Source organism: Pyrus communis, chromosome 14, assembly GCF_963583255.1.
Source record: "Pyrus communis chromosome 14, drPyrComm1.1, whole genome shotgun sequence".
NCBI classification, from domain to species: Eukaryota; Viridiplantae; Streptophyta; class Magnoliopsida; order Rosales; family Rosaceae; genus Pyrus; species Pyrus communis.
Window position 1 is genome coordinate 4,370,100 of NC_084816.1, and position 27,930 is coordinate 4,398,029.

Below are 27,930 nucleotides of genomic sequence, written 5' to 3' on the forward strand. Positions count from 1 at the left end.
AGTCTGATCTACTTAACCTTGACTCGACCTGACATTTCTTATGCAGTTGGTGTGATGAGTCTGTACATGCAAAATCCAAAGAAGCCTCACTTGGAAGCAGTTCGACGAATACTGAGATATGTGAAGAGTACAATTGACTATGGTCTTTTGTACAAGAAAGGTGAAGACTGCAAGTTAGTTGGTTACTGTGATGCTGACTATGCAGGAGATCATGACACCAGGAGATCAACAACTGGGTATGTGTTTAAGCTTGGTTCTGGAACCATCTCTTGGTGTAGCAAGAGACAGCCGACGGTATCATTGTCAACCACAGAAGCAGAGTATAGAGCAGCGGCAATGGCAGCTCAAGAGAATGCATGGCTGGTACAGTTGATGAGTGATCTACATCAACCAATAGATTATCCAGTACCATTGTACTGTGATAGCCAATCGGCCATTCGCTTGGCGGAAAATCCAGTCTTTCATGCAAGAACTAAACATGTGGAAGTGCACTACCACTTTATCAGAGAAAAGGTTCTACAAGAAGAGATTGAGATGAGACAAGTCAAGACGAATGATCAAGTTGCGGACTTGTTCACAAAAAGTTTAAGTACAGGCAAGCTCGAAAATTTTCGCTGTCTGCTCAGCACAGTGCAAAGAATGAGAGCTGACATTGAGGGGGAGTGTTGAAAATCAATGTCAAAGTTAGGCATGGAAAGTTAGGCAATGTTAGGTATGGTTGAATAAAAATAAATTAGGTGCAATTAATGTGTTTTGTGTGGTAATAAATAATCTTAGTTTATTCATTTGGTTTGCTATAAATACCCAAGTCCTCAAGCATTGTATATCATCCAAGGAAAAACAAAGCCTAGAGCTAAATAAGAAAAGCTTTGCTAATTAGTTTGTTTTGTGAGCTTTCTTTAAGAGTGCTCTATTTTCTTCTTCTTGGGATCATTAGAGTTATCTTGGATACTCTTCTTATTCAACACAAACGACTTGACAGCACCTCTCTTGTCTTCGTCATGCACAGGGCCTCTCCAGTCTCCAGTCAAAGACACGAGTCCCTCTACATTGCCCATCTATTATCGGTGATGCCTACAAACTAGTTCCATATCTTAGGGCTTCAATCCAAATTTTGTTTCATTTGGATTAGATGTTTGAAACACAGTACTTTTTTTGTGTGTTATTAAGTATCCAATACTACGGTTGTTTTAACTTAAAAAAAAAAAAAAAAATTAAAACCAGTTAAAACATTTGGATATTCAATACTCCGAATCATCCAAAAATCTTTGTTGAAACACTATGAGTTTGAATAAAGTCAAATTAAGTTTATAACTTTGTTCAAGCTCACAACTCCATGACTCTAGTTTAACATCATCTCTTTTTTGTCAAAAAGTTAACATCATCTCTTGATTCCAATGTTTAGATTTTTTTTTTTTTTATTACGATGAAGAGAATCGAACTCTGAACCTATTCTAATTCTAACTTATTTTCTTAACGTAATTGTGATTTAATATAAACTCATTAACTTACCAATAACTGCCTTTGGGCTAACATAGCCTCTTTCGTACCATGAACAAGCTTAAGGTCAGCTAGAATATTCACATGTTGTTCGTCGACAATGTCCTTCGGCTTGATCTGAAGCCTTGACTCACCCTCTGTGGCGGAACATCACAGAGAAGTATTTGGGTTTTGGGAAATTGGAATCTCACCACTATTTACATTACTTAAGCTGACATCTTCTACTAAGTTTACCGCTGCTCGCTGGTGCTTACCTCTAGGGGGAACACACTCCTACCAATACATTTCAACATCCTACTGCTTTAGCAAATCATCAAAATACTCCAAATCTTTGAGTATAGTGTAGGCTGTAATACCAGTGATTGTGTAGAAGCCGATGTGAGTTCTATTGCGTATTTGTGCACCCAAACACCAAAGATGTCCGGACAAGCAGAAATAACACGTAGTTTGGACGTCTGTTCTGAAGCTTTTCCCCTAGTTTAACTGCTAACGGCATCAAACTAGTACGAAGTTTTACCACGTTACTCTTTTTATTTTTTTGTGTGCTAATTGATGACTCCTTACAAATACGGTATGGATTACGAACATGAGACTAATCTAAGCTTAAAGTTTTCCAATGGTCTCCTTTTCACTGCAGAATTGTGCCCGAAAACTGCAAATTGGCACCCTTGTTTTGTTACCCCACTCAACTACACACTATTTGTACATGTCACATCCAAAATCTTTGATCCATGCCTTTTCATATCAAAACCGACCCAAATTTTTTAGCAAAAGTCGCATCAGAAAAACAATAACAACCAGAGAGGTATGAACAACTCACTCAATAACTCACGTCAACAAAAGGCATTTCTGATACGCACCAAAAATACAACACAAAAGATTCGATGTATTACTTGCAAGAAATCTATACAAATTTGGTTTACAACCAAACCCCAGAACCCCAGTTCTCTCTAATCTCTGATTCTCGATGAGAACTTTCACGCGACGGGAATGACATTGTAACATTATCTGAAGCCAATCACGCGCTGTCATGTGATAAAGTTAAAACACTAGACAGTTTCTCAGGCATCTGTTTGATCACTCCCATTTGTAGTTGGGAAAACCTTGCCACTTTCCGGCCTATTTCTGCTCAGCATTCTCTTCAATGAATACCCCACCATTAATGGCGATGATGACGAGGAAGACGATGACGATGAAGGTGTCGATTCGGTTTCAGTACCCATCGCTCCAACATGAACAATATCACAATTTGAAACATACCCAGAATCCAAAACATCAATCACAACCGATTCCTCTTCACCGGCAACCCGTTCCGCCATCGTATCAACCACTATCGGAGCTCTGCAAATTGGGCAGTTCGCGTGAGATCCCAGCCACATATCGATACACTCGACATGGAAACAGTGACCACATTTCGGCAAACTCCTCCCCATGTCGTTGTCCTCAAACAGGCTTAGACAAATTACACACTCCATCTCCAAAACCCCATTTTTGTAATTTTCCTTCTCCACCATTTCCTCCAGCTCCTCTGTTTTGTACACGAATAGAGGAATGGCGGAGATGGTTTTCGAGTCTAGGCCTTTGGATGAAGCAGAGCTCGAAAGATTGCTAATGGTGACCGAGTTTGCGTCCAAGGAGAAGGTGTGGAAGTTCTGGAAGCGGTTCGGGCCGAGGACATGAGATACGGTGACGGAGCTGCCCCGGCGGCGGCGGTGGGCTTGAGCTAAGAACCACTTGGCGTAGATGTGGAGGATGAGGACGAAGAGAATGACGAGAAGAAGAGAGACCACGGCGGCGAGCATGACAGTGCCGTCGTAGGAGAAGATGGTGTCGACGAGTTGTTTGAGGGGGTTGGTGGTGGAGTTATTGGGACTGAACATGATTTTGGATTGGAGATTATGCTGAGAAAGTGCAAGTATCTGAAGGGATTGATGGGTGAGAAGGGAAAACGGAAAAGGTAGATATAGTGGGTCATATGATTGAGTCAGTGAAGAAATGAATGGAAGTACTACTAATTAACCACAAAATATCAGTAATGCTAACCTGCTAGATTTTAATCGTGAAAGATGTGTAATATCAAGTACAATTATCTGTGTATTTATGAATAAGTGTCGGTTGTTGATGCATGTAAGTGAGCGTTACAAGAATCAATATAAAACGATTATTAGCGCGTAAAAATATTAGTTGCTACCCCAACTTTTCGTTTTATTCAAATTTGAGCTCACGATTAACCATGCCCCTAGATAAGATGCTAATATAAGTCTTGTGCATTATTGGGTTAGCAAATTTTTGACGAGTAATGATATACTTGCCAAATTTTATGTGTTGATATTTAACTTAGTAATATTATAGTTGATATACGTAAGTCTCACAATGTATCAACAACTGACAATCGTTCACGATCACATGTGAATGATATCGTCGTCAGCACAATCTAAGCTCGTTGTGAAATCTCTATCAGTTACATCCAAATAAGCAAGTTTAAGCGAATAAATTTAACAAGGCTAATAATGAAACAAAACTTATAAAATACACCCAAATGACTTGATTTTGGTTGTCCTTTTGTTTCTATATTTCCGTGAAGACGAGTGAGAAGGAGTTGACGTGAAGACGAAGAAAAAGGGGTCTCCCTTGTTTTAATGGGATTAAAATGGTGGGTTTGGGGACACTCGGTTACCCTACTCCTACATTTGCGTGTAATGGTTGGCAAAAGTCTCAGAGTTTTCAAGTAGATTAATGCCTAATATGAAATTGTGGTTTGAAGTCAAAGGAAGATCCCTATTCCCTATATCCAAGGCCAAGGGAAATGGGAAAGGAAACCGACTGAAAGATTTTTTAGTGTGATTGAAATACGGACACATACTTTATATGTCCTAGTACAAGTGAAGAACATTTAAAATAAAATTTCTCTCTATTTATACAATGATATATGATGTATGTGCCTGTGTTATGAAGACATCAAAAAATCTCTCAATGGGAAGTTGGACTCGATGCACGGTAGACTCGTGAAGGCGACGGCAGCGGAGGTGGGAGAGAGGATTGGTGGTGGGTTATTGGTTTCATGTGCTATTTCTTTAATGGAGGTGGTGGAATCCCGAGACCCTTGAGATTTATCGAATCAATCAACCACATTTCTTTCATTTGTTTCATTTGATTTTGGGGTTTCATGTTTTATTCTTCCTACAATAATTGCACTAAAGAGGACTGCTTTATAAGAGTCTACTAATTTGGTAGTGAGATGATTTTATAAAAAATAGGTATAAAAAAAAATCTGAGCTTAAAAAAGTATTTAGTAAATATTTAAAAACAGCTTATTTTCACAGTTTTGGGTGAAAAAAAAGCTGAAAACATGAAACAACAAAAATAAGCTTATTTTCACAGCACAGCAGAAACAGTTTTTTTTCAAAGCACAGCAATATCAAACCAGCCCTTACTCTCGTGCTGTGCATGCCGGCTGTTTTCAATGGTTAATGTATGTGAAATTTACGTACGTATGATTAATAAGTGTTTACAGTTGTTAATGTATGCTGCATGCAGACATTGTTCATGGTTAGTATATGCAGGCAGTTTTACTATTGCAGTACTGTCATTAGAACGCTTTAACATCACATACGTTAACTTACAAAAAAATTGAGTTTTTACTCTATCGAAATGTTGTCTTGCTATCTCAACATAAGATGCTTAATTATGTTGTTTGATCAAGTTGACTGTTACTTGAATTTCGTACATGGTTACATTGGATCGACAATTTAACAAATATATATTAGTAAAATAACATTACTATTATAATTTATATCATGTTTATTTACTTGTTCATATTAACACAAGTTATTGTAAAAATTTTTATTTATGAATTTTTTTGCGTTTATTAACACATACAAGATAAAGAAGTACGTGGACAACACACAGCGATCCATAATATAATTAATACTTGATAATAAGAAAATTATGACATGTTTATTTACATATAATATGTATAACATATATGCAATACAAAAAAGTGCAAATTCTACATTGAGTTTCATAATCTAATACTTAAAAAATTAGGAATCAAATTAACTACATACGCATTCCTTCTTTTCCCTTCTAATCCATGAATTTCTCCATTTCAAGGTTAATAAATATAACTTTTGACTTGTAACTCAATATCCCATCAAAGTATGTTATTAAGTTCATAACTTTCATGTTCCCAGCAAATGTGCCATTAACAGATTCAACATCCAAACTCAACACAGATTCCCTCCTTTTCTTCTTCTTTCATATTTCTTGGAAACCTAACGGAAAGAATTTTACTGGGAAGGATAATCTCTTCCGAGGAATTTTTTCTTGGGGTGTTTTTGTTCATGGCAGAAGACTGAGGAGGACTGAAGAGCAGGGACCCAATTGTGGGAAGAATCTTTCTCAGGGGTCAATTCACAATTCAGGGTTCCCATGTGACACCAACCAGACCTTCTGTTCGCTTCCAGCAAGTACTGGTGGATCTTTAATACCTTCTTCTTCCTTTTCTTGCTGCATATGTTTTAGGGTTGGCTGGTGAATTTTACGGTTTTACCCTTCAGATGTAGGTGTAGGCTCTGTGGAGTCTTCGACCCATACACGCACGCTTGGCCTTGTTTCATCATCATATTGTTCGCATAGGGCAGGACCCCGACCACCCCACCCTCTCTCCCCCCCCCCCCCCCCCCCAAACACATTGCAAAATTCTGGGAGTCAAATAAGCTGCCTGAAAGGTCAAGATCTTTCCAGGAATCAAGACAGACGGCGATTGCAGAACCAATGATCTTTTTGCTACTGGACTAGTGAGCCTAGAGACAATAGGGAAATTGCACCGAATAGAACTTCCACACTACATGTTTTCACTACTTAAATGAGAAAATACGATGCTAAGAAGAGCAGATACTTTAAATTTTTTCAACGTTAATTTTTATTGAAAAACACAAATACCAAGACTGATAAACCCACAATATCTAATCTTATACTCCGAATACTATAGATTTGTGCACTTTTTTTTAATGAAAGGATGATAATGTCACATAAGACTTGATCATCGGATAGAATAGTAACCTTACTCTTTAAACCTGCATAAGGCGGTTAAAAAGAACCAAAATTATGAGATTACCCATCAACTACAAAGTAGGCTACTTCCTTCCCGCTCATAATGATTAGAAAAGGCTAATTCCTCGATCAAACGTTCCCCGTCCCCTACATTCGATACCGTGTAAGTATTATTTCCGCAATTTGATTTGTGGAAGTGCTATTTGATATCATTCTCCAAAATACAAGGTTAACGTATGTTTTTGGTCCTTGTAGATGATGTTCCACTTTGGTTCCGGTAAATTGTTGTCATTTAACCCCTGTTGTTTTGTCACTTTTCAGCGTATTTAGAATTAAATCATTGCTCTTCAAGTGCAACAATCAGTAAACTACGACTGTTAAACCACAACAATTCAAACTATACGAACTAAAATGAAACTTCGCTTAAACTGCAAAGATTTTTTGGGTAACTAAACTTCGCTTAAATAGTTTGGATTACTTATTATTGTAGATGGATACAGTTGAGACACTTCTGCTAATACTTCGTTGTGTTAACGAATGGAGATTTGGCAAAAATAATTTACACGCACACTTGGCCTTGTTTCATCATCGTATTGTTCGCATAGAGCAGGACCCCCCACTTTGCAAAATTCTGGGAGTCAAATAAGCTGCCTGAAAGGTCAAGATCTTTCCAGGAATCAAAGACAGACGGCGATTGCAGAACCAATGGACTTTTTGCTACTGGACTAGTGAGCCTAGAGAAAAGAAAATAAAGGGAAACTGCACCAAATAGCACTTCTACTAAGACTACTATACATGTTTGCACTACTTAAATGAGACTTTTTTTTTTTTGGTTATTTCCTTAACAAACGGTATTATCTATTCTAAAGCAGAAGGTGGGCTTAGCTCACAATGGACTAGCAATAATATGGTTCAAATTCGCCTTTAGTGATAATCAAACATAACACCTCCTACTTATAAGTAAAAATAAATACCACTAGACCGTAGCACTAAGTGACTACTTAAATGAGACTTTAATCATTTTAAATTTTCTTAACCGTTAATTTTTAGTAAAAAATACCATAAGTAAGATTAATAAACCCACAATATTTTATACTCTGGATACCATAGATTTATGCACTTATTTTTAATGAAAGGATGGTAACAAATTAGGCAAACCAAAATACACATAAGGCTTAATCGTCGGACTACAATAGTAACTTTACTCTCTAAACCTGCACAAGGCGGTTAGAAACAAGACCCCGAGAACCAAGACTCAGAGATTACCCATCAACTACAAAGTAAGCTACTTCATTCCCGCCTAGAGCTATTAGAAAAAGCTAAGGCTATCTCTAATCGAGGGTTGGCCAGATGGCTCGTTTTAGCCCTCTGGCCCTCCAAGATCTTAATATTTTAATGAACAGTACATGGTCATATTTGTCTCCATCTCCAACCTAAGGCCAAAGGGCCATATGGTCAAACATAATTTATTATTTAAAAACTACAACTTAAATTCAAATCCAATGGCTAAGTGACGTCAGCTAGCCGTTGGATTTGAATTTTTTTGGGCTATAAATAGGGTGGATATTGGGTTATAATTCACACAACTTTGAATTCAATCTATTTCAATTCAATATCTTTCAATTCAAATTTGCAATAAATTCCAACTTCGGATTCTCTTCGGATTCCAACTAGGGGTCCTCATCCAATTCCAAATTGGAAGAAAAATGGGCGCAGATGAGACTAGAAGATGAAGAGTCTAATGAAAAAGATGAAGCATGGCGCTACGCACAAAACATAGCAACAGCCATGGTTGTGGCCATGGTGTGTCAGCCAACTGCGCAACAACCTAAATGGGGTGGCTATGTTGCTAGTCGCTCTTACAAACCACGAAACAGAGCGATGACGCATGCCAATTTGATGAACTACTTCAACCCCAACTGGGTGTACACAAAAGAGGATTTTATACTTCGCTTCCGGATGAGGTGTCATGTCTTCACGCGTGTACTTCGTGATGTCCAGCAGGTCAATCCATACTTTCGACAGAAGTGGGACAGAGCATGCCACCTTGGTTTCTCACCTTATTAAAAGGTTATTGTTGCACTCCGAATGATAGCCTATGGCTCCCTAGCTGATTCGATGGATGAAACTCATGGTATGTCTGAGTTTACATGCCTTGAAACTCTTCAACAATTTTGTGTCACAATTGTTCAGGTTTACAAAGACGAGTACCTTCGCGAGCCAAATCAAGAAGATCTAGATCGGCTCCTTCGCAAAGCTGAAAACCGTGGGTTTCCGGGCATGATAGGGTCATTAGAATGCATGCATTGGAATTGGAAGAACTATCCCACCAAATGGCAATGAGGCTTCTGCGAAAGGTCGAGAAAGGCAACTATTGTGTTAGAGGCGGTTGCCTCGTATGACATATGGATCTGACATGCTTTCTTTGGAGTCCCTTGATCCCAAAATGACATTACAGTTCTTAGGCGTTCACCTCTCTTCAATACCCTGACAAAAGGTAAAGCACCTCAACTTGACTACTACATCAACGGTCGTCAGTACAATATGGGGTATTACTTGGCAAATGGCATCTACCCAAAGTGGGCAACACTTGTCCAAGCAATTCCAAACCCTAGGAATGTCGCCAAAAAGTTGTTTACCTTACACCAAGAGGTATACCGGAAAGATGTTGAGGGAGCTTTTGGTATTCTACAAGCACAATGGAAGATTATCAGCGAACTGGCAAGAGGGTGGAGTCGAGAAAATTTGGACTCCATCATGATGTCTTGCATCATATTATTGTGGGATGACCGAGATAGGTATATTGATGGAGAGTCTGATGACGACCAAGAAGATAGAAATAGGTCAAGAAGGGCTCGTGCAAAAATATATGATGGGCCTAATTTGCCTTTCAATTCAAGAACTGGTAGTATCTCTATAAATGAGTACATGAGGCGTTATAGAATGATACGTTCCCGTGCCATAAACAAGTACCTACAACAAGATCTTGTTGCGCATCTTTGGGCCAAAAATAGCATAGAGAAGGAGTTTAAGTTTTATGTTGTTAAATGTTTTTCAAAATGTTGTTTAATTTTAATGTTGTTAAATGTGTTTTTTTATGTTGTTTAATATTATTTAATATTGTTTAATATTGTTTAATGTTATTTAATGTTATTGAAAAAATTGAAGGAAAGATTATTAGAAGAGGTAAGAAAATATAATGTGAAGAACTGAAATAGAATGACGTAAGATAGTATGGCTTAAGTATTGCTTGAAAAAAAAAAAAAGAGAATTTTTAAATTTCATAAACCAAGGCATAATTTAAAATTTTAAATGATGTAGGAATGGCTTAGGTGTTTATGAATGGCTTAGGGAAAAAAAAAAAAGTGAATTTTTAAATTTCACAAACAAAAATTTGGCCCAAAAAAAAAAAAAAAAACATTTGAATCCAACGATAACTAGCCGTTGAATTTCAAATTTTGGCAACCATTTATGTCGGTTATATCCAATAGGAATAAGTACTATTACTGTTAGTTATATCCGACAGGATTAATCAAAATTTTAGCCTAGCCCGGGACTGGCTGGACTGGGCTAGCCGGTTAGTCCTTTGGCCCTTTCAGATTTCGTGGGGCCCATAAGCCCTCTAGCCTAGCCTCGGTTGGAGACTTGGCAAAAATAATTTAAGGATAAGTGAAACTTCGCATAAACTGCACAGGGATACTTATTATTGTAGATAGATACAGTTGAGACATTTCTGCTAATACTTCGTTGTGTTCACGAATGGAGACTTGGCAAAAATAATTTAACGATAACAGAAACATTCCGGAACCTTTTAAGTTACCAAGAAAAGTTTCGGGTAGCAAATGTTCAATCCATGAGCTTGTATCTTTTCTCCTGTACGCCTGTAACTCCCATTTGAATCTCTATGATGGTGTGAAGTGGCATCTGAAATCGAAAAAAATGGCTGTCAGAATGAGCTTCATGAGATCGGTTCAAGCAAGCCGCTAAAGTGATGAACCAGGAAGACCTACTTCTGGGGCTCGTATGATGTATCAGATAACTCATAAAATTCAAGGTATGTCGAAGGTAGAGGTGATTGATTTTTATTTCGAGAGGATTAGAAAGGGATTAGACATGAAATAAACTTATCGAAGCGTAACTTGAGCATAAAAGGGTAAAGGGTATTCGGCCTTTTCTTTTCAACCCCAAACGAATGTCAGAGAAGCAGGCACTTGAATGCAAGAAATGCACGAAACAGAATCAATTAGTAATTTTCATCAATTACCTCAATGTGTGGAACCTCTTTCAGAGGCCTATCAGCAAAGTAAGCATATAACGCTCTCAAAACAGCCTACAAAAATAAAGCAATAAACAAGCATTTAATTATTACGACCACAACAACGAAAGAAGAAAGGGAAGAAGGCGATGATTAAGCATATATTAATGCGACGTGTATCATCTACCTGGTGAGATATAACCACAACAGGTGCACGTTGTCGTTCGAGTTCAATGATTACTGGCTCTAGCCTGCATTTGCGGTGGAAGTTAAATTCTACTGAACAGGTTGGCTTACAAGAACTCATCGTATATTGCAACTGTAAACTACAAACCTTTGGATAACATCTAAATAAGATTCTCCACGAGGATACCGATACCTCAGTTTGTCTTTATTACGTGCTCTGCAGTCAAACATATATTAGCAAACAGCAAAGACTTCTAACTTAGAGAATACTGCAACATGCTCATACTCGTTCGGCATGTTTTTCTGTATCTCTTCATACGTCATTCCATCACAGGCTCCAGCATTTATCTCATCCAGTGCACGCCATTGTATCTAGCAAAATTGTAAAGAACCATAAACCAAGCATGCTTAATAATGTTTAAATTTCTGGGACTCAGTTATATTAAATGTATAGAACTTGAGAGGCTAAAGAAGTTCATGACATTCTAAAAGATGCACACTAACCTTGGGAAATCCTACAATGGGACTTGCTGTCAAAATTGTTCGCTGCAGCGTGCTAGTCCAAATCTGAACACATGAAGAAAAGTAATATTATTCATTCTACACACGTATTATAACATTCAGTCAAGGGACAGTGAAAGAAAAATTCGAAAACAAGCGAACAAAAAATTGTAATGCTAAACTTCAAATAACAAAAATTAAGAATGATGTCAGGGACATGGCTGCACCCCTTACAAACGCTACATACCATGACGAAAAGAACCCAGACATTAACATATGTTCGACTAGTAAGATAATTAGGACACATAACATATTTGTTTTGCATTTAAATCCTGGTTGCATTTCCACTTTTGTTCATCTATTCAACAATGAAAACCCTATCCATGAAAAATGCAACACTCAATCCTCAATTACGTTGGTACGATTCAGAAGTATTTTCTTTCTAGATTCTTAAAACAATAGTTGGCAACTGTACATTCAAAAGCATATTATATAGTTTTCCAACGTTAAACAGCTGATAATATATATCCTCAAGTTTACATTTAGCTTTATCCGTCACACCACCCATGGTCAAAGCATATGATTTTAGTAAGAGATAGATGAAGACTTTTTTCCTGATCAACAGAGATATATGCAGACTACATGAGAAATAAGGATCAACCCACAGCTAGCATTTACTTCATATGGAAAGCTACAAAATTAAAACTGAATATTAGATATTGCTGAAGCTTACAGAAGCAGCACGTTCTGATTTCAGTCGCTTTTCAACAAAGTTAGCAAGTTTCTTTGCATAAATTTCTCCTGTATCACTGTTGAAACAAGTGGAATATCATTTGGTAAGGCACAACCCAGCACTACCATCAAAAATCAAAATTTATGCGGAATTTAAAAAGCTTTATGAAGAAGGTTGAAAAAAATCTTAAGGAACAGGTCTTATAATGAGGCAAAACCAAATTGTATAATAGACTGAAAGAAACCATGGTGGGAGCAATGCCATCATATGCTAGCAAATAGAAACATGAATAGCTGCATACTTACAAGTTATAAAACGAGATTAATAGAATTGAGGATCAGATAAGTTTGAGCGGTTACTATACAAAATGCATATTTTAACATGAGTAAACCAGTATTATTATATCAAGATAATCAACAGCAAAGGCAAACCTCAAAGGATTGTCTCCTCCAATTCTGCCTCGAACATTATCCATACTCTCTCCATGCCTAGTAAGTAATATTGGGCGGGGCGTGAGGTGTGTATTCACCTACAATGGTGTACCAGAAATATATGAATACCTTACCAAAGTATGAAGAGACAAAGTGACAAAGGAGCACAAAACAGGCAGTGGGGGTGGGGAGCGGGTTTGGGGCTTGGGGATAATCAACTAATCTCGGTTCTTTATGTGGACATTCTACTGTAAGATTTTGGTATGGTATTCACAAGTGCAATTTAAAAGAGAAACCTTTTACCAAGACAATTTAAAAGAGGAACCTTTTACTAAGCTATATTCTTCAAGGAATAACATACCAGGAAGAAAACAATTCGTCCAGGAAGATAGCCACTGATGTTGTTCACCTGAACCAAACAGAAAGCTTCTGAGTGGATATGAATCAAAAGCCAAAGCAACACGTGCATAAAAATCTAGGCCAAGGATGTTAAAGGGGGGAAGAACTTAGTGGCATAAATTGAATTTACATATATGTATGAGGTTCAACAATAACACGCTTAATAATTTCAGAAGATGTAGAAAGATTGAAATCCATTAGTTATATCTACCTCTGGAACAAATAAAACACATGAGAGTGATGTTTCTGATATAGTTACTGCAGTTCACTACTCTCCAAAGAGAATGATACAAAAATGATTTGATCTTACTTGTATTTGGCCTCCATGTCCACTGACCATATCAATCATTTTGATGTACGACCCTTCCTCTACTGGCTCATAAACCTAGCAGTGGCAGCATAAAAGTAAATCTAAATATGATTAACAAGAACAGTTAAAGACCAAACTTCACCAAACAATTAATAGTATATGTCTTAGGGGAGTACTTTTTCATAATAAGCCAGTCGACTTTTGAAGTCCTGTAACCCAGCCTCAAAATCTGTCCTACAGAGGGACAACAGTTAATGTACCGCATAATCAATCAAGATATGAAACTAATGGTCCAGGTCTAAACATACTGTTCTGCATAATCGGGACTTTGCTGAATTTTAAGACGTATATTTCTTTCTATAATGCGTTCATCGTTGCATAATGTTTCCAGAAAAATAATCTGCAAAGAAATACATAAACATGAATAGACAAAACAAGTACGATAAAGGCTTAAGACCAAGTTTTTACAATGTCTGTTGGGAACTGTCACTCCGTTCAATACTCATAGTACCTTGCACTTTCCTTCAGCCAATTTCATGAGCATATTTCTCCGTTTCCTTGAACTGTTTGTGGCATCAAAGATTCCTACCTATAATTCAGTTGGATATGTTAAAAAGAAAGGATTGATCAGAATCCACTAGAGATCAAAATCACTCACGTAGAAGGACTTACCTGGCCACCTTCTTGCATCCAAGAAACCATGTCATCGAATGCCAGGGCTGCTACCTAGTAGCACGTGATATATTAAAACTATGTACAAAGAAAAAGGTCAATATTGTGTTAACTTGGCCATTTGCCTCATGAAATCCAATTTACTATAAATAGTACTACTCTCAAGCACAAATATTCTGCAGAGTTATAAGCACCTATAGACTGTCATACACTAATGCCTGACTGACATAAGCTAAAACTGCTCACCCTCAAAGTGTTTTCACTTCATTAGGTTCGTTTTCTCTTTCGTGTTTCTTATAAGACCTCATCTCTTTCACTTGAGAAACATCCGTTCAAGATGAGTCTTTTCTAAACAGGAATACCTCATCTATTTCACTTGAGAAACGTCCGTTCAAGATGGGTCTTTTCTAAACTGGAGAATCTATCATGATTTATCTAGTCTAAAAGAATGTAAATCCAAGGACATTCACCTCATTACGTGCCTCCATGCCTTCAGGGTTGTCAGGTCGGAAAAAATCAGCAGTCTGCATGAATAAAATATGGTGAAATTTCGTAGGGCACCAAGAACTATGAGATTAAATAATCTAAACAGTGTTTAAATTTATATCCATAGTCCATACCCACATCTTCACTATTGTAGAACCATGTCAATTTTCTTTTGACACAGGAATACCACGTGACATGTTTGCAAAAGTTTAAACTAAGATTCTAGTGATGAAAAAGTTAGGCAGAGAGACGAATGGATTGCATTTTGTAGGATCACTCATCAGTCAACAGATAACCAGTTAACCACTAAGGACTTCTAAAAACTCTGCCTATTAATCAACCAAACCAAACTTCAACTTCCTATAATTTTACCTGATTAGCTCCATGCTTAAGACGGCGGTACTGCAACAAAAAATACAAAAAAGTCATGTTGGTGTCCACTTTCATATATTTCAAACATTGAATAGAACAAACAGTTGTCAATTATAAAAATAGCTAGCAACCTTTCCAATATTGAAGTGCTTGGTATCATGACCCAACCAGCGGAGATACCTTGTAAGCTTAGCTGCTGTAAAAGTTTTTCCACGAGCAGGCAAACCAACCTGAAGTACGTAAAACTTGTTAGAACTGTCTGCTCTAAAATATACTCATGAACAAATTATGAATCAACCAAAATGAAACCTTCCACATTTCAGGCTACTAAGTAATACGTTTAAATTTTACAACTAAAGAAAAAACAAACTAATAAACAACACTAAAACTATATTTATAAAGTTCTAAGCTGTGTGGCCAACCACTCAAGCAAGACAATACCAGGACAATTGCCAAATGCTTATCTTCCTTTGGTCCAAGCATTTGATCAGCTACGGCTGCAGCCGCAACCGCTCCAGCAGCTTCTGGCATCGAATTCTGATAAAAAGGATAGAAAGATAGAGTTTCAGAACAACACCCACTGCATGTAGAGATGAGTTAAATTTTGATAATCCTCAAGGCCAGATGCTCGTCCCTACAGACCTTTTTTTCTGTATCAAATCTGGACTCGGAGAAAGTACTAGTACTAGAAGATTTAACTAGCCTAGGAGATCCAACACCCCTATCCACAAAGAGACCCTTGTGATTATCTTGCTTTTGGAAAGGTGAAAACGTTCCCACTGACTTTGATTCAACCATCCCAGAGGGAGAATAGAGCTTGGATGAATCTGGGATATCAACCTCCATCTCCTGCATAAACTTTGAATTAAAGGTATGCTATATGTAATACGGTACAATGGATTAAAATTCTCCACAGTCAAATATTGTCCCAGAATATGCTTAGAGCTTCTTACTGTAGAAGTTAACATTCAGATGCACCAAAGTGATTCTGATCAAAGTTGCAACAAAACAATGCGAAAGTAAGAATATATATATATATATATAGAGAGAGAGAGAGAGAGAGAGAGAGAGAGAGATAGAGAGAGTAGTTTATATATTTATTAACCTTTGTAGTTGCATGTCGATCGGATAAAACACAACTATCCTTGAAGGTATATGAAGCACCGGTAGAGCCATCTGCTTTGGTAAAAATTCCAGAAAGATTTAATGACCTTGGAGTCTCTGTCATGTTAGCTGCATACACATGACCTGAATTGGCAGAAGTTGAAGGAGCTGGAACAACGTAATGTTCAAGGTCAAGCTCCAAACTATCTGAAGAGCCATTCTGCATATATAACAACCCCACTTTGAGCCAACCAACGAAAATGGTCAAAAGCTTCTTAAACAGGTATAGAAACAATCTAACCACCTCACTTTGATTTGAGCCAACCAGGACCGCAATTACAACCGATAAAATGTCAATAAAATGAATGAGCAATAAAGAGATGCAAATCTTCTGACTTGAAACGTACCTCAGCACCTATCTCTGGCACTGTATCTAAACTGACATCAGGAATTCCGCGAACAGCAGAAGACCTAAGGTTATCCTGATAAGCTCTCCAACTGGCTGCAAGATCAAACGGCGAGACCCTATCCGCCTTAATGAACACCCGGTACTCAAGAACCTCATCACTGTTAAGCCTAAATATGGCCAGCCTTTGATCCCCTTGCAAGGCCCCTCCAATGAGTTGGCGGTTCGGACCCTCCTCCACAACCCAAGGTGCAGGTGCGTTGTTGTTCCTTGGCTTCAAAAGAAAATTGAAGTCCAAAGTTTCTAGTTCCGGCACAAAAAACACAATCATATCCAATCAAAAATCGAAAACCAAGACCTTTTGACTCCACAGTGGCAACAGAATTGAACTAAGCAAATACTAGTACAGTAATTCAAAGCTTATAATTACAATTCGTGGTAATGAAATTCGAAAATTGAAAGCGGAATGATAAATTACCATGATTCGGAGGAACAACAAAGCTCAATTCCCACATGGAAGTCGATTCCCGCTCCATTGAAAGCTAGGAATCATTCATACAACCAATTTAATCAATCAGCAATCAGAAAACAAAAAACGGGATTAACCAACCGAAGGAAAGTGAACTAATTGGATTAATTTTGTAGAAAGATTACAGCTTTGGAAGCATCCCAAGAGCCGACGAGCGGGACGGAGCCGAAGATGTGAGGAAGAAGCTCGCCTTTCTTGAGCTTGTAATTGTTCTCCATCTTCAACGACACGTAGAGCTGTCCTCCTCCCTGGTCCAAATGCTCCTCCTCCTCCGGCTCCTCGCCACCGTGGGAGCCGTCATCCGTCCTCTTGGACGCACCAGTCCCCATTCTCCGCTCAGAAATGGCGTTGAGCGTGGTTGGTGGTGCGAGTTTTGGGGACTGGATAGAATGGGAGTGGATGGAGAATGAGTGGGATTGGAAAATTTTGGATTGGATTGAATTTATATGTTACCGGCCTGGCTTTGGATTGGATTAGCTTTCAAGTTAGACGATGGGGCCCACTGACATGGCTAGCTGCATAGCTTTTTACGTTATACTCGCTTCTAGTGCTTGACACGTGTTTTGCTAGTTAGATGATGAGCCCCACTGTCAGATTAGCCTAACTCCTCTTCTTAATTCCTAACTCTAAAATTTGAAATTGATAAAAATAGTCATTGAATTTGTTCATCATCAATCATTTTGATCATTTCATGAAAAATCTTGATTAAATAAATATAAAACGACAATAATACCCTCATTTTTTGTCAAATCATTTTGGTCATTGTTTATTAAATTAAAGGTATTTTTTTCATCTGAGAGACCAAAGTAAGAAGTTTTCTTTTTTCGAATGTCGAAAAATGTAGAATCATTTTTAAGTTTAACTTTCAAAAATAGTTATTGTTTTTACAAATATTAGAATAATTTAAATTAGGGGTGGGCATAAAAACCGCCAAACCGGAAAACCGAATCTAACTGTGACAAAAAAAACCGTAAAAAACCGCGTAGACCAAAAAAGTCAAAACTGGAACAAAAACATAACCAAACCATTTCAGACGGTACCGATTCTGGTTTGGAAATATTAAGAACTAGAGGAACCGAACCGAACCGCTTTTAATATAAATTATTGTTTTATTATTATTTTTATATAAATAATATATATTTCCAAGAATACCATGTGCATAAGCCCAATATTTTTCTTCATTTCTCTCCCCCTTCTCTGTTATTTTATCACTTTTCTCTCCCTACATTATTTTTCTCCATTTTTTTCTAGTATATTATGCACTATGTACATTTCAGTTTTAGCTTTAGTTTAAGATCTACACTTTGGTCTTTGTCACGCCCCGATCCTGACATACGTCCAGGATCGACACATGACATCACCCAATTGCTCGTATTTCTCACTTACCCCGTCTTAGGAATATGGCAAATCGCAATTCGAGAATCAAATTGCAAAGAAATTTTTTGTTTACCTTATGGCTGCATCTAACCTCCTTGTTAGACTGCCTACGTACCCTAAATAGGGATCAAGCCATTCATAGTTCACTTATCACAAAATCAAATGTTTATTCCACTAAGTTCAAGCAGAAAAGCATAGCATTCCTCAATCATTTATTATAACCTGACAACATGTAATTCTTGGACTCAGGCTACATAACCAATCCCCATGAAAACATGATTTCTCTTCCATCCAACATACAAATCATTATGTCTCATCATGATATCGCAATTCATAACACACACATCATATTTAAGAGCCGACAAAACACAAAACCATTCTCTAGCCGCAGTAATTAATTAATTTGATCAAAATAATAACAATCATTCCCATATCTTCTAAATTCATACCTTATGAAATCATAATCGAATCATAGAAAATCCCAAAGGAGTCACTCAGACGTCCAACATCTTTTCTAACTCAATTCACAAGACTCTCGAAACCATTGACGCAAATATATATATATATATATATATATATATATATATATATATATAACACTAAGGCTAGATTGACACAGCTAGGCCAAGTCTTCTTCTCCAAACAATGGGATTTTAGGCCACTCCATGAAATTCAACACCTCGGGTTCCGGACCACTCAACAGAACCAAACCAATATGCTCGCCCAAAAATGCACCATGTACAACTAATCCTCATCACCTCTATAATGCGTATGGTACCCCATCACGGATATACCAAGCAGGACCATAGGCATAAACTCATCGTGTAGGCAGTGATCATACATCGCGGATATACCAAGTATGATCACCCCTGAATACATATGGTCCCCCCCATCGCGGATATACCAAGCAGAACCATCCATATACCACAACTACGTGGTGCAATCTCATCATCACACATTAAACATAATTATACGCATACATGCTATCGATTTCATATATCAAATAGCATCAAGTCAGATGGAGTACAACACAAGGAATTCCCTTAATTACTATTTCTACTAAAATTCAATAAAGTACCTAACTCGTCTCCTGACTTCCATCTCCATCTCATGCTAGGTAATAGTGCCAAGTTCAAATAGGTATCCAGTTGGCAAGCATATCCAAATAATTATCAAACAATAATTAGCTCCCATAATCGTCATAACATTCATCATAATTATTGCTCACATTATTAAAAAGATAATCAAACACATATATATCACAAACATCAACAATACACAAGCTAAATCATAGTTAATTAGCATAGGTTTATGGCTAAATATATAAAATTCACATTTCAATAGAAATCATAATTATAAGACCAATTCATATTCACAAATACTAATATAGGAATTTAAGATAATAATCATATTTCATATATTCAAGTCGCTAACAAACCAATATAGGCCCATTAGATTTTCACTAGTAATTCCCGAAGGTCTGTAGACAATATCTACAATAGCACACTAACATTTGGTGTCAATTCAATGGTAAGATCGTCAATTGTTAGAATATTCAAGTGACGGACCTTATCGAAAATATACTCAACCAACAGTATTTCATAAATCAAATGTTACATATCGGAAAATTCGACTTTTTCCAAAAATTCTTAAATTTCACAAGAATGAAGATCTCAACAAGTAGAGTAAACTTTATACCTGCGATCAAGGCCAATTTGGCCAGAAAACAACCCAAACTGGCCACGAACCGCCGGAACCCTAAGGTGGGTGTTCTTCAATTCGACTTCCTTGATGTTCCAACGCCCCTATAATTGATTGGGTCTTGTTCTTGGATACAAGGGAAGTTGATTAAGGATGATGGTGCATGGTGATACTCACCGGAACGGCGAATCGCCGTCGAGAACCTCTGAGTTCTTCAATATGGTTCTTCTCGAAATTAGCCTTAAAAACCCTTGAATTTGAGCAAATATGGTAGATGAGAGGTTGTGGAATAAGTTGCAGGTGGAGGAGGGTGAGAATGGCCTGAAAAAATGGTGGAGATTGGCCGGAATTTGGCCAGGTTGAAGTCGGGTTTGTGGGTGCACGGTTTGACGAAATGGAAGGGAAAAAAAAAATCCCTCTTTTCCTTTCTTATTTTCCCCCCAATAGCTGGTTCCCTTAACCCCATTATATATTTGGGCCTTTTACCCTCTGGTGGAAATTAAATAATTTTCACAACCTAAAGTTTCAGAACTTCAAACGTTTGTAACTATTCCGTTATAATCCAGACTCACAAACGGCTTTCGCCTATGCGCTCGCGGCTTCGAGACCTATTTGAAAACGTTACTTGTGACCTTGAAAGGTCGAGTTAATAATAATTTTCCAAACTTCACTCTTCGTAACTAGTTTAATTGAAATTTAATTTCAAATAAATCAATATAAATTCTCAAAAAATAATATAAAATCTTAATAATACAAATACGTAGATTATAACAGTAAAATCTGGAAACGGGATTTCACAGTCTTGATATGAGCCTTTCTATCTTTTGATTTAAATTTATATGCACACTTTCTATCTTCTGGTCACAAATCTTGTAAATCTAGTAATGGAAACTCAAATTTACTTGAATTTGTGGTTGAAATATGTGTTTGGTATTAAAAGTAGAAAAAACATATATATAATTTTGGTTAAAACCGTAAACTGGCATGAACCAAACCATACGATTTTAGTAATAAATTTAAGTGGAACCACACCGAATCGAACCATGCCCATCTCTAATTTAAACTACATTCATCTAAATTACGGAGGAAGGAATTCAATACATTAGCAACGTTTGGATTTCCTCCGATGTAATCGGTAATAATAATTACGGGCCAAAGCCCAAGCAATAACAAAGAATTACTGATTTAGATGGCGGCCCAATAATGGCCTATAATTGTCACCTAGCTCGAGCCCATGTCCGTCAATTACATCCAACGTCCCAAAACACAGCTAGGGTTTTGCTTATAAACGCTAACCACCCCACTCCCACAGCACATCTCCCATTTCTCGTCCGTCGGTTCTCATCGGAGGACGTCCAACAAATAGCGCAAGGTTTTCCAGTCTCGCTTCGCTGCCATGAGAGCCAAGGTAACAACTCGTAGCTGTTACATCTCTGCATCCTCAGTTTTTAGCTTTTCCCATAAGTGCTTCTGATAAGAGAGAAGCTTTTCCAAACAATGCCTTAGTTTCCGATCCTTGAATTATGAAGCTGATATAATTTGTGTCGTGTGATTGCAGTGGAAGAAGAAGAGGATGAGGAGGTTGAAGAGGAAGCGCCGAAAGATGAGGCAGAGATCCAAGTGAGAGCAGCAGCTGCGTGTAGCTGTTCGCATGGCGGTTCTCGTGTCCTTTTGGATTTTGTCAGACTTAGCGGTTTGTTTAGAATTAATGTGAAACCTTTGGCGTTCTGATCTGTTTATCTTTGCTGCATTTCTTAATATTTAAATGAAATTTGACTGCTTTTTATGATTGCTTTGGTTTGATGAAATTGTGGTTTTACTTGTTTGAGTTGTTTATATTTTGCATTGTGGTTTATCTGAGTAGAATGTTAAATTTTGGGGTTGAATTTCAAATTGTTTAGTTAAGGGGATGTATTCAATTAAGATTTTGAGGGATTTAATTCTTTTAATGAATCTAGGGGTATTCAATCAGGATTTTAAGTGATTCTCTGAAATTCAATGTGTATTCAATCAGGATTTTAAGATAGTTTATTAAAATACTTAGAAATCCAGGTGTATTGAATTAGAATTTTAAAGAAGTTTATAACATTTCAGGTGTATTCAATTAGAATTTGAATTTAAAGAATTTGGAAAAGTTGAGGAATTAGAGGGGGAATTTGAGAGATTTTGTAGTGAATTTTAAGCATCCACAAATCTCATCTCTCCCCATGAGATTTCGAGGGAATTGAATCAAAATTTTACATGGAATCTCTACAAATCAGTTAAACTCACACAAAAATCCATGGATTTATAAATCCATTAAAATCTCTCAAATTTCCACTTGAATACACCCCCTAAATTTGGCGGAGAGATTGAGTAGTTTTCAAAATTTGGGAAGTTTAATGGAATATTGAAGGGTTGGTTTTTTTTTTTATTCTCAAAGATGGGGAAGTTTTAGGGAAGGGTTAGGGTTGGGTGAAGGCAATCAGTGATCCTTCCTACATTCTTCTCCAAACTTAAATTTGAGTGAAAAAAAATCATCCAACCCTTTCTTTAGCTCTTCTCATTTTTAAGAAATACAGATTTATATAAGGTTGTTGTGCATGGCAACATTCATTCAGATTTGTTTAGGAGGATTGTTGATTGTCCCAATTATGTTTTTAGGAAATGTTTGGTGACCAACGAATGTGTGGTCATCCATCATTAGATTTGACCATTGGTGGAGATTAAATGAATGAGTTTTTAAATCTCAACTCTTGGTATAAAAATCTAAAGGTTGTGACCATGAATCCTTCATCAGTGTTTGGTTGGTATAAAAATCTAAATGAATGAGTTTTTAAATCTCAACTCTTATATTTGCATCTTGAAGAATTGGCATGCTTGCTTGTGGTTGTATGCAGAAACTCTTGTGTTTGGTTGGTGTACAACGTAACTTGTCCAACCATACTCATAAAGGTTGGAGACATCTGTGGGACATGCATATGGTGTAGAGGCAGAAATTCTCAACCCCATGGTTCAGAGAAAAAAAACCACTTTATCCCACCTCCTTGATTTTTCTCGTTCACATCTACCCCATTTTTGGTCCCACCCTCTTTTGTTTGAAAATTGGACTAGGCCAAAGAGAGGGTGGCATCAAAGGGTGGAGTAGGTGTTAGCCTGACAATCAGGGGGATGGGGTAGGATGGTTTTTTGGTCTGGGACGTAGGGTTTTGGTTTTCTACACTAAAATCTCTTATCTTTTGAGACCTAAATATGGAGCGTTGCTTTTTATGAGTGTGGTCAGATGAGTGACGTGGTCCACTAGCTTAATCTAGTATTTTCTTAGGATTTGGAGAGACTCTGATACTTCGAATTTTGAGTAGACGTAGTGGATTTTGATTTAATGAAGAGGGATTCATGATAAATATTGGCCTATGGGTGTTATGTAGAAGGATTCATGATAAATATTGGCCACTCACGAGAGCTGAACTCCCTGCATTAGGGTTCCACGAGTAGGAGCATATGGGACTTCAAATACAGGGAGTCCTGTTCTCGTGAGTCATTGGAGGAGTGATTGGGTTCACCTGTTGGATCCCAGGACTCGTTGTCTCAAGAGAATTGGTATAATCTTGCTGGAGAGGAATTTGATACAGATCTAGGCGGTGTATCAAATGCCTTGTTCCTTCTCTTCCACATTCTGTATGAAATGAATGAGCAATTCTACACTTCATGTCTTCCTTTTCATCAAACGATGCTAGACGCACCACCTTTTTTTCTCATTTTTTATTTCAGCAATCTTACTTGATGCGGATCCTCTGTGGTTCCGGATTCTCATGGGACTCGCGTCATGTGAGAGAGTTGAGATAATAGTTGGTAAAAGAGTTGGTGTGTCTAGTAATATTCATTCTGATTATCTGTAGTCATGTTGAATTAAGTAGCATCAATCAGATCTTGTTTACCCACTGGTTTCATTATGCATCAATGTGATTAAGGACTGTGGTGGTTCGACAGAAGACGTCCTCCGCTTCCGTCATCCTCCAAATCGGAGAATTTTCCTGAGTGAAGACCTTTCGAATCCATATTCAAATTAAACCAATCTAGGAGTTTACCGGTATAATAAAATGTTGGCCATTTTACAAACACATATTTTGCTACTACTAATCTGCTTACACCCCATCGACCAATTTCCGGGTTCAAGTCTATATAGAGCGAGCTAAATCGTGCCATTTCGTCTACTGTTCGTGCGTATCTTCTTTAGTTCCTCGAACGCGAGAACCGTCTCCGAATCAAAACCACCTGCAAACTGAATTTTGGGTGTGTGATTACCTGGTTCAACAAATTAACAAGTAGGGCTAGAAATTTGGAACCGCGTTTGTGAAGGGCTTCACTACCTGGTGTACCCGGAAAGCGAAACGGACTCCTTGAAGCAGGAGACTTTCTTCTCTTGGACATTCGCTAGACTCCACGTCTCTAATAATCCTCTTCATGTATTCCTTGGCTAGCCTTAGTGAGCTCAGTTTCATCTGCAAGTAGTTATGCGTACAAGATATGCAGTTAACATCAATCGATGGTTTTTGGTGAAATGAAGAGGCTTTCGAAAGAATGTGTGTGAATCCATCCCCTAGCTTCAAATCCACTCCTCGTCCATTGTCGTTAGCACTTCGAAACAGTTTCAAATTGCAAAAAGATTGTTTTAGAGTGTTAATAACATTTCTTGCAACTTACGATGCATAGTTCGTAGAACAGTGAGAAGTGTTGTCAATTCGTGTTCTCTGTATTATGACCTTCTAGCTTGTACATCAATATTAATCAATTGAAAGTTGAAACTAGATGTGGATTGCTTAGCTACAAGGTAGATATTTAGTCACTTAAGCTCTAATTAATCCGAATTTAGTACCATGTTAATGGAAGTCAACAGTAAACATATGATTCACTCTTTCATAAATTATTGAAAAATGCTAGGGACTCTTTTCGTTAGATACTATTTATATTTAATTTTAAATTTTAAAATGATTTCTGACCAAACGATGTACGATAAACGGTCACAATCACGATCACGGGATCCCTAAGATACCTAGCTTTTCCCTTTTAAAGTGGGTTTTTTAAGGACTATTTGTCACCTCATAATTTAACGGCAATTTCTATATCAACATTATAAAATATTGTGCCAAAACATGAGGTGACGAAGAGTACATGAAGAGTCCCACTTATGAAAGAGTATCGTTAATATTTCTTCTAAATTATTATCCGAATGATTGCCAAATTAAAGCTATTGGTAAGCCATAGTTATCAAAGGCCATAATGGTAAACAGGAAAACAGTAATTAATTTGGTAATTGCACTTCTACCTACCTGACCCATCAGCCCTGTGTCCAGCATCCACTCCCATGGGATCTGAAAATCCCTGTATCTCTTGCTGGCACTCTCCCTTGTTCTTTCTGTGCTGCTCACACTTCTTCCCAACCTGCAAAACCGGATTTGTGACGTTAAACAAGGTGTTATTCTAAATTACTGCTCCAATCAACTGACCTAAACTCGCATCTGCACTTTCCAATATCAATGGAATTGTAATAAGCTATTGTACTCCATGCTTACCTGTCTTGTAATGCTTCCATTCTTCTCAGAGCAAGGATTGATGGCTCCTTCAGGTTGTCCTCAAATGATGAGGCTTCGTTTTTCAGATTCCTCAGGTCTCTGTAGCTGAAAGCGGCTTCTCGCAGCGTGTCCGCCTTTCGTTCCGGCCACTGCGGGAAGTGCTTCAGCACTGCTCTCTCATCGACTAAAGAAGATAGCTGCCGATCCAGCCAGTTCACAAATGCTTCCACATCTGCAATGTTTGTAAATTTTGCAAACTCGACCTCACTGATCAAAAAGTTTACGAACTCTCCTTGCGTTTCGACCTCCGACTTTATCTGTCCATGAATGTAGAAAATAGCATCAGACAAATTTCTGTATGTATGAGTTATGGAATAAGAAGAATAGGGTTTGCTATAAGGAAATGATTCCCGCAAACACGTTTTCTCCTTTTGCAAAAAGGCGCGCGGAAATCATTTGCAATATTAACTTACAGCTAAAACGTAAGATGAACGGTTTTCGATTTCTCCGATCATGTTCTTAGTAAGTGCAAAAACATGAACTCCTGCAGGGTTGGCCTTGTTCTCCATGTGTGCATCTTTCCTTGTAAGTGAACGGTACAGCTCAATCACTTCCGGAACACGTCGCACTCCTCTTGACCCGATTAATGCTTTTGAGGGCGGAGGAGGAGGCGGCGGTGCTGGTGCTGACGGCCCTTTGTTTTCCTTTACCTCCTTGAACAAAGTAGGAGGAAGGGGAGGCCTTGGCGTTGGTGGTGGTGCATTGGTTGGTAACAATCTTGCTGCCGATCTTTCCTTTGTGGCTTCTGACTCTGTGAAGTCTACTTTCGGATTCGGTTTCTCTGTCGCTGGAGTCTGCTCCAATGTGCTTTGAAACTTCTTCCAGAGCACAGATTTCCTCTCATTGTTGTGTGCTTTGAGGGAAGTTATTTGAGCTTTGAGACGACCAACTTCTTGCCTCAACTCATGGTTTTCTTTCTCCAACGAGCCGTTCTTTTCGAGAGAGGCTTCGAGTTCTTTCGTGAGAAAGACGACGATCTCGGAGCTTTCAGCTTCTTCTGGCATCCTCCTAGTCTGCTGTGCTTTCAGTGGAAGGAGATAGGAAGATGTGGCAAATGAGTTGCTGGCTCGTTCCTTTTTATGTTATCTGGTATTACTTTTGACGTAAGGTTTGGTGGGTTCACGTAAACCTGACGCCTGATGCTCTAGACTCTAGAGACTAGTTTATTAGGGCAACAATTGTACATTAACATTAGTTTTGTTTTTCTTTTCTTTTTTCATACGAGCGATATTCGGCACATAACCTCGAATGCAGAGTAATTTTTATTTTCATTTATATATATATATATATATATATATATATATATATATATATATATAATCGATATAAGAGTGAGAAGAATCGAATGCATATGGCCTCGAGTAACTGCTCTTAAGACTAGGATACCATAGTGCCCGATAAGTAATATGGTTAGGGCTCCTATCAATGACAAGTGAGTGTTATGATTATTTTTCTTTTATTCACTCTCCTCTTAGTTTCTGCTTATCACAAATAGAAGAGACGTCACTAAAATAATGTATTGGATACGTGAGATATTATGTCTTATGTTTTACATGAAAAATGTCATTTCCATCATATTTTACCTGTAGATTTGTGAAGCTTCAGCCCGAATAGCGAACGGTACATGATTGATTGCTAACTAACAACTTAATGCTCATTAACCAACTTCTCGGACAAGTGTTTGTTGTCCAGGTAGCCTCAGGCTGGGATGTTGAAATCATTAGGTAAATCTTAACTAGCATATATATAGGTCGGTTGACATGCCAATTGATATAATAATCCTTCGTGAGATTATTACAAATTTGAATGCCAATTGTCTATTCTTTGCTTGTGAAGCAAACCGAAGCCAAAAAAAAAAAAAAAGGAAGGAGAAGTGAGAGCAACAGAGAAGGATATATGCTGACAGTCGAAAATTAAAGAAAAAGTAAAAGCCTTGATATTTACAGCCTACCAGGTTCAGATCTTCCCCTATTTCTTGCTTTATTTTTCATGTCCTTCCTGAAGAGAGAAAAAAAAAAAAAAAAAAAAAAAAAGAGGTAAAAATAAATTGGAGTAGGGGTGTCATATTTCTGTTTGAGGGTCACATTTATCCGGAAATTCTTCGTGGCATGACAAATCTTGCAGGATAGTTGTGGTATATGAGTGGTGACTGGCTGTATCATTCCTATTGAGAGGCTATTTACATCATGCAATTATCTGGTAATACATTCGTCACATGAGAACACCTCGCATTTATATTATAGTAATATAATAATATTTATTTGGATGTCATGGTTTATGACAAGACGATAGTTTAAATTA

The 27,930-nt window shown here is 37.7% G+C and overlaps 3 protein-coding genes and 1 long non-coding RNA gene across 4 annotated transcripts; 1 reads left to right on the forward strand and 3 right to left on the reverse strand.

Moving 5' to 3' along the window:
- Positions 1-2,366: 2,366 nt before the first annotated feature.
- On the reverse strand, positions 2,367-3,471 carry LOC137714194 (RING-H2 finger protein ATL63-like). The gene has a single exon (XM_068453468.1). It carries the CDS (start codon positions 3,378-3,380, stop codon positions 2,562-2,564), a length of 819 nt encoding a protein of 272 aa, XP_068309569.1. The 5' UTR covers positions 3,381-3,471; the 3' UTR covers positions 2,367-2,561.
- Positions 3,472-10,231: 6,760 nt separating this feature from the next.
- On the reverse strand, positions 10,232-17,361 carry LOC137715061 (6-phosphofructo-2-kinase/fructose-2,6-bisphosphatase-like). The gene is made up of 23 exons (XM_068454283.1): positions 17,065-17,361; positions 16,889-16,952; positions 16,412-16,713; positions 16,006-16,224; positions 15,543-15,749; positions 15,342-15,437; positions 15,032-15,130; positions 14,901-14,930; positions 14,513-14,566; positions 14,043-14,096; positions 13,882-13,959; positions 13,679-13,770; positions 13,547-13,604; positions 13,371-13,445; positions 13,023-13,070; positions 12,662-12,759; positions 12,231-12,306; positions 11,501-11,563; positions 11,283-11,368; positions 11,145-11,213; positions 10,998-11,061; positions 10,820-10,885; positions 10,232-10,479 (listed from the first exon to the last, which is right to left on the reverse strand). The coding sequence occupies exons 1-23, from the start codon at positions 17,266-17,268 to the stop codon at positions 10,402-10,404; spliced, it is 2,280 nt and encodes a 759-aa protein (XP_068310384.1). The 5' UTR covers positions 17,269-17,361; the 3' UTR covers positions 10,232-10,401.
- Positions 17,362-21,279: 3,918 nt separating this feature from the next.
- Positions 21,280-21,806, forward strand: LOC137716176 (uncharacterized). Its single transcript, XR_011065652.1, has 2 exons — positions 21,280-21,425; positions 21,576-21,806. It is a non-coding gene; the product is annotated as an uncharacterized lncRNA (long non-coding RNA).
- Positions 21,807-22,399: 593 nt separating this feature from the next.
- On the reverse strand, positions 22,400-26,662 carry LOC137716175 (INCREASED PETAL GROWTH ANISOTROPY 1-like protein 1). Its single transcript, XM_068455582.1, has 5 exons — positions 26,043-26,662; positions 25,570-25,886; positions 25,327-25,438; positions 24,367-24,498; positions 22,400-24,278 (listed from the first exon to the last, which is right to left on the reverse strand). The coding sequence occupies exons 1-5, from the start codon at positions 26,631-26,633 to the stop codon at positions 24,189-24,191; spliced, it is 1,242 nt and encodes a 413-aa protein (XP_068311683.1). The 5' UTR covers positions 26,634-26,662; the 3' UTR covers positions 22,400-24,188.
- Positions 26,663-27,930: the final 1,268 nt, after the last annotated feature.